General features: G+C 44.1%; 2 protein-coding genes across 8 annotated transcripts in view; one reads left to right on the top strand and one right to left on the bottom strand.

Annotated features, from left to right (window-relative positions):
• Positions 1-4914, top strand: part of si:dkey-117m1.4 — a 27194-nt gene extending 22280 nt beyond the window's left edge. The window contains exon 10 of the mRNA XM_047812930.1: positions 4778-4914. The gene's annotated coding sequence lies outside the window, so the exon portion shown is untranslated. The remainder of the gene's footprint in view (positions 1-4777) is intronic.
• On the bottom strand, positions 1366-19259 carry ccdc149b (coiled-coil domain containing 149b). 7 transcript variants are annotated; one of them, XM_027157031.2, is made up of 14 exons: positions 18898-19209; positions 18686-18810; positions 12075-12236; positions 10876-10914; positions 10661-10768; positions 10338-10454; positions 9596-9768; positions 8272-8344; positions 8036-8120; positions 7447-7594; positions 7245-7321; positions 5009-5041; positions 4726-4890; positions 1366-3607 (listed from the first exon to the last, which is right to left on the bottom strand). In XM_027157031.2, the coding sequence occupies exons 3-14, from the start codon at positions 12132-12134 to the stop codon at positions 3111-3113; spliced, it is 1575 nt and encodes a 524-aa protein (XP_027012832.2). In that variant the 5' UTR covers positions 12135-12236; positions 18686-18810; positions 18898-19209; the 3' UTR covers positions 1366-3110. The 7 variants fall into 7 exon arrangements, with proteins under 7 accessions (XP_027012832.2, XP_027012831.2, XP_027012828.2 ...); XM_027157030.2 differs by having other exon boundaries at positions 18696-18810; XM_027157027.2 differs by lacking the exon at positions 18686-18810 and having other exon boundaries at positions 4804-4890; positions 19067-19259.

Below are 19259 nucleotides of genomic sequence, written 5' to 3'. Positions count from 1 at the left end.
CCTACATTGTGTAAACAATAATATTGCATAATAATATCTCATCATCCAGAACATCTCATCTGACTTGTGATTAAAAAGATCTCACCATCGTGTCTCCTTTGGCTGGAGGCTTCGCTGTTAAGGGTTTGAGGTACAGATCAGGACGATGTGTGTGTTCAGAATCCAGCACTGCAATGGCTGACTCCTTGAGTAAGAACCTTCAGCTCAGTTATATCCTGGATCAACCAACAAGCTGTAAAGTCTGCAGTAGACTGTTATTAAAAAAGCTTGGGGCAGAAGGGGCAGAAGATGCTGGGCAGAGAATTCACCATGTCTCCTATTGTGTGTTTACTTAACTGTAAAACATCATTAGATTTCTCTTCTGCATCACACTCTTTGTTAAAGAAGTGTATACTTGTTCTATGGTCATCACCACGGGTACCAACTTTGGAGATGTTTTGGCACAAGTAGCTAATCTTCTCCCTTTAGAAAAACTTACACACGACTTGCAGATCAAATCCGAGTTATTATGGCGGACGTCGGCCCCTTTGTGGGATTTACATGAACGAGCGAGACCCCAAACCCTGACCTGTTTTGATTTGCTCTTTTCCTTTCCACAGTCACTCGTATTAAAAATGCATTGTTGTTACTCACTCTCATTCATTCATCTTCTACCGCTTATCTGAACTTCTCGGGTCATGGGGAGCCTGTGCCTATCTCAGGCGTCATCGGGCATCGAGGCAGGATACACCCTGGACGGAGTGCCAACCCATCACAGGGCACACACACTCATTCACTCACACTCACACACACACACACACACACACACACACACTCTCATTCACACACACACACACACACACACACACACACACACACACACACACACACACACACACACACTACGGACAATTTTCCAGAGATGCCAATCAACCCATGCATGTCTTTGGACCGGGGGAGGAAACCGGAGTACCCGGAGGAAACCCCCGAGGCACAGGGAGAACATGCAAACTCCACACACACAAGGCGGAGGCGGGAATCGAACCCCCGACCCTGGAGGTGTGAGGCGAACGTGCTAACCACTAAGCCACGAGTCCCCACATTGTTGTTATATTGTAATATGTTTGAATGTGAGCTGACTGATTGGCTCTGTTGTTGTTTTATTTAACTTTTAATAAGAAATCAATAAAGCTATAATAAATAAAATCAATTTGGGAGTTTGAATCCCAGGTCCTAAGAGCTGCCACTGCTGGGCCCTTGAGCAAGGCCCTTAACACTCAGTCATATAAAAGGGGATAAAATGTAAGTCACTCTGGATAAGTGTGTCTGCCATATATATATATATATATATATATAAGAAGGTAGTTGGTGTCTCCTCCAAGCGTGTTGAGCTTCCCTTTGATATTACACAAGCGAGAAGTCTTGTGTCTGGATTGAATTAGGAACGCATTTAACCTCACCGAACATTTTATTAATCTGTGTTTCTGTTTAAAGGATTTAAATAATAAATATGAAAGGTGCACACATTCACAATAGGCTCCTTCTTCATAACGTTATAAGAGTGTTTTTAAATGAAACTAGTTAAACTAATTAGCGTTGAGAGAACCGGGTTCCTGTAATTAAAGTATGTTCCTTTCGTTGTGTCAGAATCAAATGTTTTCGATGATGAGATCAGTTGAACATGAAAAACAACATCATTTGAACGACATCATGTTGATATTTACACATTCTGTAACCTCCTTTGCTTTGATCATTAATAATTGTGCTCGTAAGTGTAAGACGTTATCAGAAATAAATGAGTAAACGAGCTCTGTGTCGGATCACGGTGTTTACGGCGTTACCACAGTGTTGTGTAAAAAAAACAAACCCGCTGCTGTAGCGAACAGCCTGAGGACGACGATCCTTCGGATTTGTCCGATTAATATCGAATTCTGTCTTCCGATGGCTCAGAAGGTGGTTTTTTTTTGCATAAGAGAATTTTCAGTATTAACGGCTCACGGTGACTCGTACGGCAGTCGCTCCGCATAAACAGGTTAAAAAGAACTCGTGTAAACTTCGAGTGATGTTTTCTTTAACGTCTTTGATGTTTATTTGACATTTTATGGAAGGAGTCTCCGGTGTCGGCGTTTTGTGAGACGACATTAAATGTAACGTAAATGTTTTAATGGATAAACAGCACTGGGAAGTTGCAGTGATGCAAGACGAATAAAACCAGTAACTCCTTTTTATCACACCACACCACACACTGTTGTTGATGATGTTCCTGGAACTGCACAGCACGCATATTACATACCGTAGTGTGTTTTTATCACTGTGGACTTCAGCATGTGTTTGTGGTCTGATCTTGTTTGACACACAGAATAACACTTTTGCTAAGTCACCTGAAGCTTGTTCTGTCCAACATCCTGTTTATAACGAGCCCCGGTCCATCGGCGTAAACATTTAAAGACGTGAATCTCCGAATAACTATTTTCCCTCCGTATCAGACGCATACAAACACGGATGCACTTGAATTTGATTTTTTCAGTGAAAATCGAATCGCTAAGTATCAGCTTTGGGTTAATAAAGTGTAGTAATAGACAAAATAATAACCTTTTTTTTAATATACCCAAGACTATTAGTTTTTAAAGTTGTTTTCACTATTTACTTCATTTGACCAATAAAAGTCAACTATTTCAGTTCTTAAATGACTCGCTTGTGATATTTTTCTTCTAAAACAAACAGAATTGTTCTCCTTAATCTAACTTTAGCTGAACACTCGGCAGAAAATCTTACAATCTGCGGAAACATTCTGATTAAAACGCACTGGAAAAGTAAGACGACTTGTAACGGAGAAATTTGTGTACCCGAGTCAACTCGCTCAAAAGATCTGTTCAAAGAGTCGACTCGCTAGCGAGTGACACGGTGTTTATACGCTTGAGATAAAGTGTGTGTTCCTTCTTTGTAAATTTGTGTTTTTTAACAGGGGAAGATGGAAATCAGGAGAATTAATGTTTCTTACACAAACGTTAGCAAGACAAAAAAAAAAAAGGGCTACAAGAGCATGAACTTATCATAAAAAGATGCGTTGCAAAAATGTAGAAGCAGTGATTGTGTGTTAGAGTGCAGTGTTTCGTTAGGAGTTGTGTGTTCTATGTGCTCTGATCTGGAGCGATTGGTTGTGTTTCTTCTCTCATCGTGTCCTCTGTGATCATCTCTGTTCTGGGTTCGGACGGTTCTGAGCGCTCCACATTACACACCGTCTCGTCAGATACGTCTCTCTCTGATCCGTCCATCGGAATATCAGGACTGTCCTCAGAACTTGTGGCTTGAGCTCCACCCACTTTCACAGCGTCCGTTGCTGGATGTGAGCTTGTGCTAGCATGGTCATGGGTTGCCAGATCTTCCTCACTGTGTAATGTTTCTGGCTCATGTGTTAAAGCCTTCGCAGGACTCTTCTGTGAAGAGACGTTCACAAACGTTGACGTTTCTGTAAGAAGGTTCGGTCTGCTGGATTCGGCCGTGTGTGCGTGTTCTAAGCGGACTGTGCTGTGATGATGATGATGATGATGATGTGGCCTGGAAAACTCCTCAGGAGTAAGTGCCGTGTCTTCTGTCACTTCCTCTCCGGTTACGACCTCCTCGTCTCCTGAAAAGATATGTTCACAGTGTGACATGACAGTAGCGCGACTTGGCTTTAGTACGTTATTGTTTCTGTAGCATCATATACTCGATGTATACTCGATGTGAACGGATCGAGAACGATCTGTAATCCTTCGTCGTTTGTTTAACATGTACGGAAGGAGTCTCCAGTGTCGGCACGTGTAAGAGTCAGCTGTAAAGTTATAGCTTTTAGTTTCCTATATCTTCAGGACCGAAGGAGTTTACACTCTCCTGTGGTTAGTATGTGATGAGCTGCTAGAGAGCAATAAACAGTATAAAGTTCATTCATTCATTCATTCATCTTCTACCGCTTATCTGAACTTCTCGGGTCACGGGGAGCCTGTGCCTATCTCAGGCGTCATCGGGCATCGAGGCAGGATTCACCCTGGACGGAGTGCCAACCCATCACAGGGCACACATACACTCTCATTCACACACACACTCACACACACTACGGACAATTTTTCCAGAGATGCCAATCAGCCTACCATGCACGTCTTTGGACCGGGGGAGGAAACCGGAGTACCCGGAGGAAACCCCCGAGGCACGGGGAGAACATGCAAACTCCACACACACAAGGTGGAAGGGGGAATCGAACCCCCGACCCTGGAGGTGTGAGGCAAACGTGCTAACCACTAAGTCACCGTGTCCTCTAACAGTATAAAGTGTGATTATTAAATAGATTAAAAACAGTAACCATAATAATATCATATCAGTCATTTGCTGAGTTTAAGAGGAACTTCGTGGGCGTCCATCACTATACATGCTATAACATACTATAAGATTACAGAATGTTTTACTGACACTATTACAGTAAGAATGACACTGTTGTATAACCGCAGCAGCGAGTTCAGATCTCTGATTGGATCCAAACCCAAAACTAAACCGTATGCGTCCAAACTAATGCCTACTTACTAAAGGCTGTGAGATGAGACAAAAACCTGTTATATATGCAGATATGGATTATATTATATCTTGTGAGTGTATTTAGTAAATCAGCACTGGTGCAGCGTTCACTTTTTGCACACACACACACACACACACACACACACACACACACACACACACACACACACACACACACACACACACACACACACACACCGTTTTGTACTTCGTCCAAATGAGAAAGCATGTCTTTGTTCCTGTGATCCAGGATGAGTGAGTGATGTACAGTCTCACCCACGGAGCCGTGCCGCACTCGCACCGCGTGACCCGCCGACGTCTGGACTCGCCGATGTTCTCTCAGAATGATCACGTCTCGTCCTCCTGTCAATAAATGGCACTTCAGCTCATCACTACTTAAACTGCAGGTAGATTCCACACCTCCTTTTTTTACTGACAAACACCAGAAAGAAATATTTAAGCAGAAGGAGAAGAAACATACTCCCCAGTCCCACAGACACGTTATAGGTGAGGCCTCCGGTTCACCAGGACAGGAAGAGGAAGGGAAACAAGACAGTAAAGGAGTCAGTGAGTCACAATACAACAGTAATATCTCAAAACTATTCAGGTCATACGCCACTGTTATAACTGTTCGCTCCAACGTACACATACGTCATGTATTAATAAGCTGATATTTTATTTACACACGTTATAAAGACAGGGACAGAAAATGATCAGAAGACAAGCAGCTTTTTCTTTGCTGACAGATGAAAAAGAAGACGACTTTTATATCACACTAATATAATATTTTATATTTCTGCACAAATTAATGTGAATTAATTAATTATCGTATTAATCACCGGCTTAATTGAGCAAAATGGCTTCCGGCAATCATTCAGCAACTCACAGAACAGCACTTGATCCAGATCATACTGAGTATTTGTCAGAGAAACGGGGGAGTCTACCAGAGATGGGGGACTCGAGTCATATGACTTGACTCGAGTCAGACTTAAGTGGCAAATTTGAGACTTGAGACTTGCTTGACAACTATTTAAAAAAAGACTCGACTTGACTTTGACGTTCATGACTTGAGACTTGACTCAGTCTTGAGTTATATGACTCAGAGATGGAGGACTCGACTTGACACGAGTAAGACTTAAGTCACAAATTTGAGACTTGCTTGACAAATATTAAAAAAAGACTCGACTTGACTTTGACTTGACGCTCATGACTTGAGATTTGACTCAGACTTGAGGTAAATGACTCAGAGATGGGGGACTCACCTTGACTCGAGTCAGACTCAAGTCACAAATTTGAGACTTGCTTGACAAATATTAAAAAAAGACTCGACTTGACTTTGACTTGACATTCATGACTTGAGACTTACTTGTGACTTGCACATGTGTGACTTACTCCCACCTCTGGTCTTTACGGATACAGACCCCCACGCAGGGGTAACATAAAAAGGGGGGTTTGTTAGGGAAAATAACACAAGGCTGAAAACACTAGGAACACAAAACACGGAAACACAAAACAACAACAAACCGAAGACAAGGGACAAGAGACACAAGACAGCAGGATTAAATAGGGGTGGAAATCACAGAAACACAAGGAACAGGTGTGGGCAGGATCGGATAAAGGATAGAGCGAGGCTAACACACCTAAACACAAAACAATAACAAAGGCACATGGTTCAAGGGCATTCACTAAATTCCAGGGGTTTCGTTACCATGACGTAAAGTGGGCGTGTTTCTGGAGGTCTGGGAAAAACGCCCTCTTTCAAAAAAAAAAAAAAAAAAAAAAGCATACCTACGATGGATAATGAAGGACAAAATAGTCAGACAGGTAGATTTTATATTTTATATCTATTATGCTTTATTATCTTACAGTTAAGCTGTTACCGAAAACAAATAAACAACCAAAAACTACGGTTATGGTTAGGGTTAGATTATCAAATAGGCCACGCCTACCCGATGACGCAATATCTGTTAGGCTGTTCTGAAATCTGAGGGGTCACGTTGGCTTAGTGGTTAGCACGTTCGCCTCACACCTCCAGGGTTGGGGGTTCGATTCCCGCCTCCACCTTGTGTGTGTGGAGTTTGCATGTTCTCCCCGTGCCTCGGGGGTTTCCTCCCCCTGTCCAAAGACATGCATGGTAGGTTGATTGGCATCTCTGTAAAATTGTCCGTAGTGTGAGTGTGTGAGTTAGCCTGTGATTGGTTGGCACTCCGTCCAGGGTGTATCCTGCCTCGATGCCCGATGACGCCTGAGATAGGCACAGGCTCGTTCGGATAAGCGGGTAGTAAATGAATGAATGAATGAATGGATGTTCTGAAATCCCTGGAAATAAGTGCATCCCGTGGTACAAGACACAAAACTGCCAGAATGTCCACCTAGTGGCCAGGGAGGGAATAGCCCCAGCCGTTCCTGACACCTTTTATTTCTGTACATTTATTTTGTTAGAGATTTTCCCTCTGACAGTTACTCGGGTTCTCGGTCATGCTAGACGTCTGAGATGTATTTTAATATTGTCCTTAAACTAAAGTTCAAGTCCAGACTCGAGTCTAAAACAGCCGGTAGGTCTGTAGTGATGTCTGAGGTCTGATGTGTGTGTAGCGTGATTCTATCCTGATGTGTTTAAGTAAAGTGTTTAGATGTTGGAGAGCACATGGCTAACACATCACACATCCTAATTTATAACACAATAGAAAGCTCAGTGATTGTACAGGTGTGATTACCGGGCAAACTCCACAGTCCGGACATCTCCAGTGCTTTCAGCTTCCCTTCCAGTTCTGCTACTCTGTTACCCAGAATCCTGTTCATAACACAGCAAACCATCACCTGACACACTAAACTACACAGCTCTGGAACGTTTCTATAGAATTGCTGACACATGAGGTTCACATAAGGATAATGAAGTGTCAGAGACCTAACACTCACTTGTTGGTCTGCCGTTGGTGCTGAATGACCATGTTCTTCTCGTGGATGGTCTCCAGCAGCGCTGTGGCTAAAGACTTCAGGTCGCTGATGGACTGCGGCGTCACCGGCAGACTGCAGCCGTTCTCCTCGGACAGCAGCAGTTCCTGAACTGCACACACAAACGTGATGAAGTGCTCCTACGTGTGAGAAAACATAATAATGTCCCTACACACAGAAGACATGGTGAAATGCCCTCTAGGATGCATGTAAGGAAATAACAGATTGTCCTCTGTAGCATGTTTACGGTGGAGAAAATAGGAAGAAATGAGTTGAAAAGAACATGATAAAGGCTCACATGTACACGTGAGTAAATAAGATGAAATGCCCCTAAGGTGACCCCTACTGGTTCTTTCCCAATGGAAAAAAAGAGATGAAGTGCCCTGAAGGTTCTCCTACAAATGTGCCCTCTACTGTAGTAATGAATTCCACGTGTCTCTTGGATCATCTTCATTTCTGCCCCTCAGCCTGTGTCAAATAATCGATTTCTCTCGAGTCGATTTACGGTAAACGTGACGGACGGCGGATGGACGGACGCGTGACGTAAACGTACCTTGTTTAGCCGAGAGCACTCCAGTTAGTGCACTACTGTTGGTCTTGCCATACACTTTACAGTTCTTCTTACTCTCCAGTGCGGTCTGCCATCAAACACAAGCAGGACAAACATGTAATACAGGTGAGCAGGTGTCGATCATCATCTCAGGATTAATTCCTTTTCTCAGGAAAGCTACAGTCTGTAAGAGTGATATATCGTGGTATCTGATGTATGTCTCGTTCCTTCGCACTGACCTTGTACTTCATCAGATTGGTTTTGAGGAGAGAAACTTCTTCTTGAAGCTGTACAAAGCGTTCATGGAGGTATCTGTAAAACACAATCGAGGAAAATCCAGAATACAGAATTACGTCTGAACCCGCGCCGCGTACGGATCCTCACGCTACAGAGGATTCTTTATGATACGGTCTTAATATCAGAGAGAAATGTCATTTAAACTGAAACGTCGACCGCACTGCGAGAAAGTCCTTACGCTGATCAAAGAACATCAATGTCAACATTTGATGTCAATATTTCTCATTTAATTGCAGTTAAATTTCAGATTTGTTCATTCACCGGTCAGCAAATGCTTTGTTATCACACCACGGCTATGAGTCTAACGCGTATTTCCTCCAAGACACGTGAAGCTTCTACATCACACAGTGCAGTAACACATGCCCCTTTTCCACCGAGGCAGTTTGAGTGCAGGTTCGGAGCCTAATTTAGAACCAGTTCTTTCTGTTTCGACCGCCAAAGCACCGGCTCCGAACCAGGAAAAGTGGTTCTGAAGTAGCAGCAAAACGTTGCTGGTCTAGACTTAAGAACGGCTTGTGTCAGGGGCTGTGGGCGGGGCTGTGGGCGGGGCTACTGTTAGCAAATTTGATAATGTACCTTAAGTATAATAATGTTTAATACACTTTTACTTTACAGCGATATGATACATTATCAGCACACATGATAGTAGGTAGCTACATGCTAAGGCTAACTTTTTTTCTGTGTTAATGATAAAATAACGTTATGTACTTTATCGATTACAACCTCCGTTTATACAGATTACACGGAGCCGCACGTACACGTTTTATTCGGCACGTTTGGATGTTAATGTAGGTTCGCAAAGCCATGAGCATTAACAGTAAAGCAACATCCGCCATTGTTGTTGTGTTTGTGTTTGTCGCTGCTGCGCTAACGTCGCTGTGTAACGTGACATGTATACGGTGACGTCACACTCGGCTCTGTGACGCTCTCTAACCGCTGGAAAGGCAAACCGGTTCTTAGGAGGTTCGCCGGTGGAACCAACTTTGAACCAGCACCAGCGCTAGCTCTGAACTGGCACCCGGTTCTTTCCGGTGGAAAAGAGGCATCAGAGTTCTCACAGATGCCCACTATGGGATTGGTCGGTCGGTCGGTCTGTGAGTGACAGGAGAGAGAGCAAGTATTCCCCTCCCACTGAGAGAACACAGATGATTCACTCTCTTTATAGAGGCTTTGTAAAGAATTCATGAAATCCAGGCTATAGAGATCCTTCTCTGTTCCAAATAATTTCTTATTAATGAATGCGTCATGCTCCACAGCAGCACTCACCTGTTCTCCATACACAGGGCGTCCACGTCTAGGAACCGTCCGTCGTGGCGTCTCAGGATGTGGTTGAGCTCGATGTTGAGGCGGTGAGCTTTCTCCTGATACACGTTTCTTTCTGCTCGCACGTCCTGCAGCTCGTCCACGGCCGCCTTCACGCTCTGCTCCAGGTCCGAGTTCTGTACAGAGCCACGGTCCGTTCACAAACACACAACAATCACGGCGTGTACACACACCGTCACACCGATATTGCCATGCTTTCTACTGATAGTCATCTTCTACTCGGAGGTGCGTTCAAGTCTGATAAGTATGATAACGGATCACATGACCCGTTGGTTATATAGTGTCAGTAACATGATAATTCTAATATTACTAATATCACCACTACAAATAATAACAATATTGTACTACTCAAACTCTCATACGTCACATGACACAGACTGTTTTAAAGAATTTTACACTGCGACATGTGGACCTCTGGATCGTGAGGTCAATGGTTTATATCAATGTGTTCATTCTAATATGTTATCGTTTCTGTAGCGGTTCATTCACAGCGACAGCCGGAGCTCCACATGGAAGGAGTCTCCAGTGTCAACACTTTATACCAGTGGACATTTTCTGACACTGAAGTCTATTTTTGATCTATTTTTTATAAATTTTACTTGTATTATTAAGATCTTTCTCTTGAACAATAACCACATTACACTTCACCTTCACAGCTCGTATGTGTGAGCAGAAGGATGATCACCTGCTCTCGAGCTTTTTCCAGCTGCAGTACGAGATCTTCTCTCTCGTGGGCCGGAAAGTGGCGAACCCCGACCTCTTCATCGCCGAGGCGTTGTTTAGCGATGGTCATCCTCAGCAGCTGTGCACAGACACACTCATGGTTATTTACCTGAAAACTCCTTTTTTCGTCACACGTCTTTTCCTATATAATTGACACGCTGTCATTTATTATATCTGAGTTACAGTTGAGTTCAGTATAAAACCCTAAGTGTGAAAGTGAGCAGGAGAAATTAGAGGATGTGCTGATACAGTATGTGCAGAGGAGTGCTGGATAAAAGCATGTACCTTGTTGTCACCTTGAACCTCTACTAATCGCTGATTCAGCTCTTTCAGTTCATCACTCAGCTTTCTGTTCTTCCCCTCAGCATCACGCAGCAGCTGCGCTAGATTCACCTACAAAATGTTCAACTCTCACTGAAGCAGAGATAATATCTACAGAAATATTGTAGCTGGATGTAACTAACAATAAATGCTCATAAAATGAGATGAAAGATACACACTTGGTTCCTTTTTTCTGGTGGTAAAGTCGGGTCACCGTCCTGAAATTGAAAGAATACAGTGAGACTCTGTATCTGTGAACTGGTGAATCAGTGCAGATTGAATCATCATGAGGGTAATCATTGAACGAAAGTGAATCAGTGCAGATTGAATCATCATGAGGGTAATCACTGAACCAAAGTGAATCAGTGCCATAGTCGATCACTATATCGATGTATTGGTCCATCAATACATTAGTGAAACAGTGAGTCAGTACAGCAGGAAATATGTGGGACAGTGCGTTAGTGAATCACTGAGTCAGTGTGTCAGTGCATCAGGGAGTCAGTACAGCAGGAGATGAATCACTGAGTCAGTGTGTCAGTGCAACAGGGAGTCAGTACAGCAGGAAATAAGTGGGACAGTGCATTAGTGAAACATTGAGTCAGTACAGCAGTAAATAATGGGGGCAGTGCATGAATGTGTCAGTGCATTAGTGTGTCAGTGCATCAGTGAATCAGTTAGTCAGTGCATCAGTAAATCACTGAGTCAGTACATAAGTGAATCAGTGTATCAATGCATCTGTGAGTCAGGACATCAGTGAATCAGTGTATCAATGCATCTGTGAGTCAGGACATCAGTGAATCAGTGTATCAATGCATCTGTGAGTCAGGACATCAGTGAATCAGTGTGTCAATGCATCAGTGAGTCAGTACATAAGTGAATCAGTGTATCAATGCATCAGTGAGTCAGGACATCAGTGAATCAGTGAGTCAGTACAGCAGTAAATAATTTGACAGTGCATCAGTGAAACAATGAATCAGTGCATCAGTGAATCATTGATTCAATACATCAGTGACTCATTGAGTCGGTACATCAGTGAATCAGTGTTTCAATGCATCATGGAGTCATTACATCAGTGAATCAGTGAGCCAGTACAGCAGTAAATTAGTGTGTCAACACTTCAGTGAGTCAGGACATCTGTGAATCAGTGAGTCAGTACAGCAGTAAATAGGTCAATGAGTCAATGCATTTGACATTCAGAGAGTCAGTAAATCAGGTAAGCATTGTGTCAGTACCCGAGAGAAAACACTACCGGTTAATCAGTGAATCAATGAGTCAGTGCATAACAGTATGATCAGTATGTAAACTTCACTGATCATTTCATTAAATTAAAAATGAGATGAAGCTTGAGATGTTGAATAGAATAAAATTCATCACTCACAATAAGCTCTCTGTATTTTTTCTTCAGCACTTGGTGGCGCTCTCGCAGCTGATTGGCCATCAGCTTAAACTGGTCACGCTCCTGCTGGCAGGTATCCAGCTCTTTGGACAGAATCAGCAGTGCCTCCTTCTTACTCTCCAGCTTTCTCTTACACACCAGAAACTGAGTGTCGGAAGGAAACACATGTTTTGTTTAGCAATTCCCCCTTAGGGCAAAAAAACACACACACACACACACACACACACACACACACACACACACACACACACACACACACAAAAGCTGATCTGTTTAAGCTGTCCATTATGAAATATTATCTGACCAGTCAGGTGTATGTTCAGTCAAGAGAATGTTCAGCCAGTTCAGTCAGGATTATGTTCAGTTAGGATTATGTTCAGTTAGGAGTGTGTTCAGTCAGGAGTGTGTTCAGTCAGGTGTATGTTCAGTCAGGTGTGTGTTCAGTCAGGTGTGTGTTCAGTCAGGTGTGTGTTCAGTCAGGTGTATGTTCAGTCAGTTCAGTCAGGAGTATGTTCAGTCAGGAGTATGCTCAGTCAGGTGTATGTTCAGTCAGGTGTATGTTCAGTCAGGTGTATGTTCAGTCAGTTCAGTCAGGAGTATGTTCAGTCAGGAGTGTGTTCAGTCAGGAGTATGTTCAGTCAGGTGTATGTTCAGTCAGTTCAGTCAGGAGTGTGTTCAGTCAGGAGTGTGTTCAGTCAGGTGTGTGTTCAGTCAGGTGTGTGTTCAGTCAGGTCAGTCAGTTCAGTCAGGAGTGTGTTCAGTCAGGTGTGTGTTCAGTCAGGTGTGTGTTCAGTCAGGTGTGTGTTCAGTCAGTTCAGTCAGGAGTGTGTTCAGTCAGGAGTGTGTTCAGTCAGGTGTGTGTTCAGTCAGGAGTGTGTTCAGTCAGGAGTGTGTTCAGTCAGGAGTGTGTTCAGTCAGGTGTATGTTCAGTCAGGTGTATGTTCAGTCAGGTGTATGTTCAATCAGGTGTGCGTTCAGTCAGGTGTGCGTTCAGTCAGGTGTGCGTTCAGTCAGGTGTGCGTTCAGTCAGGTGTGTGTTCAGTCAGGTGTATGTTCAGTCAGTTCAGTCAGGAGTGTGTTCAGTCAGGAGTGTGTTCAGTCAGGTGTGTGTTCAGTCAGGTGTGTGTTCAGTCAGGTGTGTGTTCAGTCAGTTCAGTCAGGTGTGTGTTCAGTCAGGTGTATGTTCAGTCAGGTGTATGTTCAGTCAGTTCAGTCAGGTGTATGTTCAGTCAGGTGTATGTTCAGTCAGTTCAGTCAGGAGTGTGTTCAGTCAGGTGTATGTTCAGTCAGGAGTGTGTTCAGTCAGGATTGTGTCAGTCAGTTCAGTCAGGAGTGTGTTCAGTCAGGAGTGTGTCAGTCAGTTCAGTCAGGAGTGTGTTCAGTCAGGAGTGTGTTCAGTCAGGAATATGTTCAGTCAGGAGTATGTTCAGTCAGGTGTGTGTTCAGTCAGTTCAGTCAGGAGTATGTTCAGTCAGGTGTATGTTCAGTCAGGAGTGTGTTCAGTCAGGTGTGTGTTCAGTCAGGTGTGTGTTCAGTCAGTTCAGTCAGGAGTGTGTTCAGTCAGGTGTGTGTTCAGTCAGGTGTGTGTTCAGTCAGGTGTATGTTCAGTCAGTTCAGTCAGGAGTGTGTTCAGTCAGGTGTGTGTTCAGTCCGGTGTGTGTTCAGTCAGTTCATTCAGGAGTATGTTCAGTCAGGAGTATGCTCAGTCAGGTGTATGTTCAGTCAGGTGTATGTTCAGTCAGGTGTATGTTCAGTCAGTTCAGTCAGGAGTATGTTCAGTCAGGAGTGTGTTCAGTCAGGAGTATGTTCAGTCAGGTGTATGTTCAGTCAGTTCAGTCAGGAGTGTGTTCAGTCAGGAGTGTGTTCAGTCAGGTGTGTGTTCAGTCAGGTGTGTGTTCAGTCAGGTCAGTCAGTTCAGTCAGGAGTGTGTTCAGTCAGGAGTGTGTTCAGTCAGGTGTGTGTTCAGTCAGGTGTGTGTTCAGTCAGGTGTGTGTTCAGTCAGTTCAGTCAGGAGTGTGTTCAGTCAGGTGTGTGTTCAGTCAGGTGTGTGTTCAGTCAGGAGTGTGTTCAGTCAGGAGTGTGTTCAGTCAGGAGTGTGTTCAGTCAGGTGTATGTTCAGTCAGGTGTATGTTCAGTCAGGTGTATGTTAAGTCAGGTGTATGTTCAATCAGGTGTGCGTTCAGTCAGGTGTGCGTTCAGTCAGGTGTGTGTTCAGTCAGGTGTATGTTCAGTCAGTTCAGTCAGGAGTGTGTTCAGTCAGGAGTGTGTTCAGTCAGGTGTGTGTTCAGTCAGGTGTGTGTTCAGTCAGTTCAGTCAGGTGTGTGTTCAGTCAGGTGTATGTTCAGTCAGGTGTATGTTCAGTCAGTTCAGTCAGGTGTATGTTCAGTCAGGTGTATGTTCAGTCAGTTCAGTCAGGAGTGTGTTCAGTCAGGTGTATGTTCAGTCAGGAGTGTGTTCAGTCAGGATTGTGTCAGTCAGTTCAGTCAGGAGTGTGTTCAGTCAGGAGTGTGTCAGTCAGGAGTGTGTTCAGTCAGGTGTGTGTTCAGTCAGGTGTGTGTTCAGTCAGGAGTGTGTTCAGTCAGGAGTGTGTTCAGTCAGGAGTGTGTTCAGTCAGGTGTATGTTCAGTCAGGTGTATGTTCAGTCAGGTGTATGTTAAGTCAGGTGTATGTTAAGTCAGGTGTATGTTCAATCAGGTGTGCGTTCAGTCAGGTGTGCGTTCAGTCAGGTGTGTGTTCAGTCAGGTGTATGTTCAGTCAGTTCAGTCAGGAGTGTGTTCAGTCAGGAGTGTGTTCAGTCAGGTGTGTGTTCAGTCAGGTGTGTGTTCAGTCAGGTGTGTGTTCAGTCAGTTCAGTCAGGTGTGTGTTCAGTCAGGTGTATGTTCAGTCAGGTGTATGTTCAGTCAGTTCAGTCAGGTGTATGTTCAGTCAGGTGTATGTTCAGTCAGTTCAGTCAGGAGTGTGTTCAGTCAGGTGTATGTTCAGTCAGGAGTGTGTTCAGTCAGGATTGTGTCAGTCAGTTCAGTCAGGAGTGTGTTCAGTCAGGAGTGTGTCAGTCAGTTCAGTCAGGAGTGTGTTCAGTCAGGAGTGTGTTCAGTCAGGAATATGTTCAGTCAGGAGTATGTTCAGTCAGGTGTGTGTTCAGTCAGTTCAGTCAGGAGTATGTTCAGTCAGGTGTATGTTCAGTCAGGAGTGTGTTCAGTCAGGTGTGTGTTCAGTCAGGTGTGTGTTCAGTCAGGTGTGTGTTCAGTCAGTTCAGTCAGGAGTGTGTTCAGTCAGGTGTGTGTTCAGTCAGGTGTGTGTTCAGTCAGGTGTATGTTCAGTCAGTTCAGTCAGGAGTGTGTTCAGTCAGGTGTGTGTTCAGTCCGGTGTGTGTTCAGTCCGGTGTGTGTTCAGTCAGTTCATTCAGGTGTGTGTTCAGTCAGGTGTATGTTCAGTCAGGTGTATGTTCAGTCAGTTCAGTCAGGTGTGTGTTCAGTCAGGTGTGTGTTCAGTCAGGTGTGTGTTCAGTCAGGTGTGTGTTCAGTCAGTTCAGTCAGGTGTATGTTCAGTCAGTTCAGTCAGGTGTGTGTTCAGTCAGGTGTGTGTTCAGTCAGGTGTGTGTTCAGTCAGGTGTGTGTTCAGTCAGTTCAGTCAGGTGTGTGTTCAGTCAGGTGTATGTTCAGTCAGGTGTATGTTCAGTCAGGAGTGTGTTCAGTCAGGAGTGTGTTCAGTCAGGTCAGTCAGGAGTGTGTTCAGTCAGGTGTATGTTCAGTCAGTTCAGTCAGGTGTGTGTTCAGTCAGTTCAGTCAGGTGTATGTTCAGTCAGTTCAGTCAGGTGTGTGTTCAGTCAGGTGTGTGTTCAGTCAGGTGTGTGTTCAGTCAGGTGTGTGTTCAGTCAGTTCAGTCAGGTGTGTGTTCAGTCAGGTGTATGTTCAGTCAGGTGTATGTTCAGTCAGGAGTGTGTTCAGTCAGGAGTGTGTTCAGTCAGGTCAGTCAGGAGTGTGTTCAGTCAGGTGTATGTTCAGTCAGGCGTGTGTTCAGTCAGGTGTGTGTTCAGTCAGGTGTGTGTTCAGTCAGTTCAGTCAGGAGTGTGTTCAGTCAGGAGTGTGTTCAGTCAGGTGTGTGTTCAGTCAGGTGTGTGTTCAGTCAGGAGTGTGTTCAGTCAGGAGTGTGTTCAGTCAGGTGTATGTTCAGTCAGGTGTATGTTCAGTCAGGAGTGTGTTCAATCAGGTGTGCGTTCAGTCAGGTGTGCGTTCAGTCAGGTGTGTGTTCAGTCAGGTGTGTGTTCAGTCAGGTGTGTGTTCAGTCAGGTGTATGTTCAGTCAGGTGTATGTTCAGTCAGTTCAGTCAGGAGTGTGTTCAGTCAGGAGTGTGTTCAGTCAGGTGTGTGTTCAGTCAGGTGTGTGTTCAGTCAGTTCAGTCAGGTGTGTGTTCAGTCAGTTCAGTCAGGTGTGTGTTCAGTCAGGTGTATGTTCAGTCAGGTGTATGTTCAGTCAGTTCAGTCAGGTGTGTGTTCAGTCAGGTGTGTGTTCAGTCAGGTGTATGTTCAGTCAGGTGTGTGTTCAGTCAGTTCAGTCAGGTGTGTGTTCAGTCAGGTGTGTGTTCAGTCAGTTCAGTCAGGTGTGTGTTCAGTCAGGTGTGTGTTCAGTCAGGTGTGTGTTCAGTCAGTTCAGTCAGGTGTGTGTTCAGTCAGTTCAGTCAGGTGTGTGTTCAGTCAGTTCAGTCAGGTGTGCGTTCAGTCAGGTGTGTGTTCAGTCAGGTGTGTGTTCAGTCAGGTGTATGTTCAGTCAGGTGTATGTTCAGTCAGTTCAGTCAGGAGTGTGTTCAGTCAGGAGTGTGTTCAGTCAGGTGTGTGTTCAGTCAGGTGTGTGTTCAGTCAGGTGTATGTTCAGTCAGGTGTATGTTCAGTCAGTTCAGTCAGGAGTGTGTTCAGTCAGGTGTATGTTCAGTCAGGTGTGTGTTCAGTCAGGTGTGTGTTCAGTCAGTTCAGTCAGGTGTGTGTTCAGTCAGTTCAGTCAGGTGTGTGTTCAGTCAGGTGTATGTTCAGTCAGGTGTATGTTCAGTCAGTTCAGTCAGGTGTGTGTTCAGTCAGGTGTGTGTTCAGTCAGGTGTATGTTCAGTCAGGTGTGTGTTCAGTCAGTTCAGTCAGGTGTGTGTTCAGTCAGGTGTGTGTTCAGTCAGTTCAGTCAGGTGTGTGTTCAGTCAGGTGTGTGTTCAGTCAGGTGTGTGTTCAGTCAGTTCAGTCAGGTGTGTGTTCAGTCAGTTCAGTCAGGTGTGTGTTCAGTCAGTTCAGTCAGGTGTGTGTTGATCTGAGAGCAGCAGACAACAGCTCTGGTCACGTGACCATTTATTCCAGCAGCTCAACATGTTAGTATGTGTGTATTATCTCTGCACTATGCAGATAGCACATGGATCACCTGACATGTGAGGACAAGCATTACACAGCTTTGTCCATCTTGACCATCAGGATTAAACCCAAACTGAGATGATCCACAAGAGCGTGTGGGTGTAAAACATGTCACATTTCACATCTGAATCTGTTCAAAACTCATCAAACTCAAAAATCTGTACTGTTTCTCCTCCCAGAGGTCACAGTCTGCTCCTACTGAACATCACACGTAGCTCTGTCTATCTTCACTCTTCTACACCTTTACACTCTAACCATTTATCATCCTGCTGTCCATCATACAGAAGAAGACGGTGCACTTTCCCCTTCCTCTGCTCTCACGTCACCTGGACTCGGGCTTGTTCATTACATCTACCTGAAGCGACATCGTGACGACGACAGTCACGTGTATACGTTTATACGTATACGCCGATTTACAGGCGCGTTGATATCCACCAATCAGATTTCAGCATTTTAATCAATCTACATGTGATTAAATCTAACTGAATTAATTCAGTTCAGTTCTTCATACTGAGACATGAAGTGACTGGATTTAATTTGCGAATGAAGAATCAGGTGTAAACAGCTGTTGTGGATCGTTATAACGTTAAAATGTATTTATTTACTAGGTACGTTGACCCACTCAGAATTTGTTCTCTGCATTTAACCTATCCAAAGTGTGTACACGTACATGTACACACACACACATTTATGCTGCCATTTATGCTGCGGTGCACGGGAAGCAGTTGGGGTTCGGTGCCTTGCTCAAGGGCACCTCAGTCGTGCTATAGCCGGCCTGAGACTTGAACCCACAACCTTAGGGTTAGGAGTCAGACTCTCTAACCATTAGGCCACGACTTCCCCTATTTGTCGTCCTCAGTGTAACTGTTATATCTTTACAAACTATTAAACACAAACTCAACCCAAATTAAATTAAATAAGAATTTTATGCTGGACTGAAGATTTTTTTAACCTTCAGCCTTGTTGGTTATTTTTGTTGTAATATTTTTTGTTTTATTAATTTCAGGTACGATGTTTTATCCTTCATGGTGACACTATTTGTGATATTTAACATGAAACCTGCAACAATAACATTTAAGGTCATTAAAGGTAAGTAATTAAAAATAATCTCTAATAATAATAATAATAATAATAATAATAATAATAATAATAATAATAATAATATGTTTAAGGCACACCGCATGCACACATGCACCAACAGATTCACCTTTTCACACCTGAGTGACAGATTAATATCCTTCGATCCGTGTGTGTATAATCTGTGTGTATAATCTGTGTGTGTGTGACTAAAGGCAGTGATGTAGATCACTATAATCCGCTTCTGTGGCTTGTCTATAAGAAAAAACGGTATTATTTTTCTCGTGCATTTATCAGAGATGATCAGATCACATCAACATGTCTCTATGCGACCCGACAGACCTGCAGCACATCCTAGAAATGATCAGTTAAAGATAAAACAGAGTCAAACACAGCGCTTTTCTCTGGGACGAGTGTGTGATGTCGTGGTCGGTGAAGACAGACGTCCATCTCTCTGTAGGTGAACATGATCCCAGTCCCCAGGACGCGATGCGCACTTCACTGCTCTCACCTCGTTCACTAGCCCTTGCCAGTCGCTCTCACTTCTTCTAGAAGGATCCATTTCGCTTCCCGGATTACACCAAGTATGTAGAAGAGCTCCTAGCGTGTCTCCAGGTAAACATCTTCACCCAGCATGAGTCACAGGAGACAGATTTATCACCGTGCACTGCATCACTTCCTGTGGTCACGAGCAGAGCAGCTCG

Source organism: Tachysurus fulvidraco, chromosome 4, assembly GCF_022655615.1.
Source record: "Tachysurus fulvidraco isolate hzauxx_2018 chromosome 4, HZAU_PFXX_2.0, whole genome shotgun sequence".
Lineage (NCBI taxonomy): Eukaryota > Metazoa > Chordata > Actinopteri > Siluriformes > Bagridae > Tachysurus > Tachysurus fulvidraco.
Note: the sequence above shows the minus strand (reverse complement) of the source record. Positions and strands in the feature narration are given on the sequence as shown.

Coding starts and splice junctions, on each gene's coding strand:
- ccdc149b (XM_027157022.2), bottom strand. CDS start 19,117: ATGGATCCTTCTAGAAGAAGTGAGAGCGACTGGCAAGGGCTAGTGAAC. Junction 10,915..12,074: donor AAAAATACAGAGAGCTTATT/GTGAGTGATGAA, acceptor TTTCAATTTCAG/GACGGTGACCCGACTTTACC. Junction 10,769..10,875: donor CACCAGAAAAAAGGAACCAA/GTGTGTATCTTT, acceptor AACATTTTGTAG/GTGAATCTAGCGCAGCTGCT.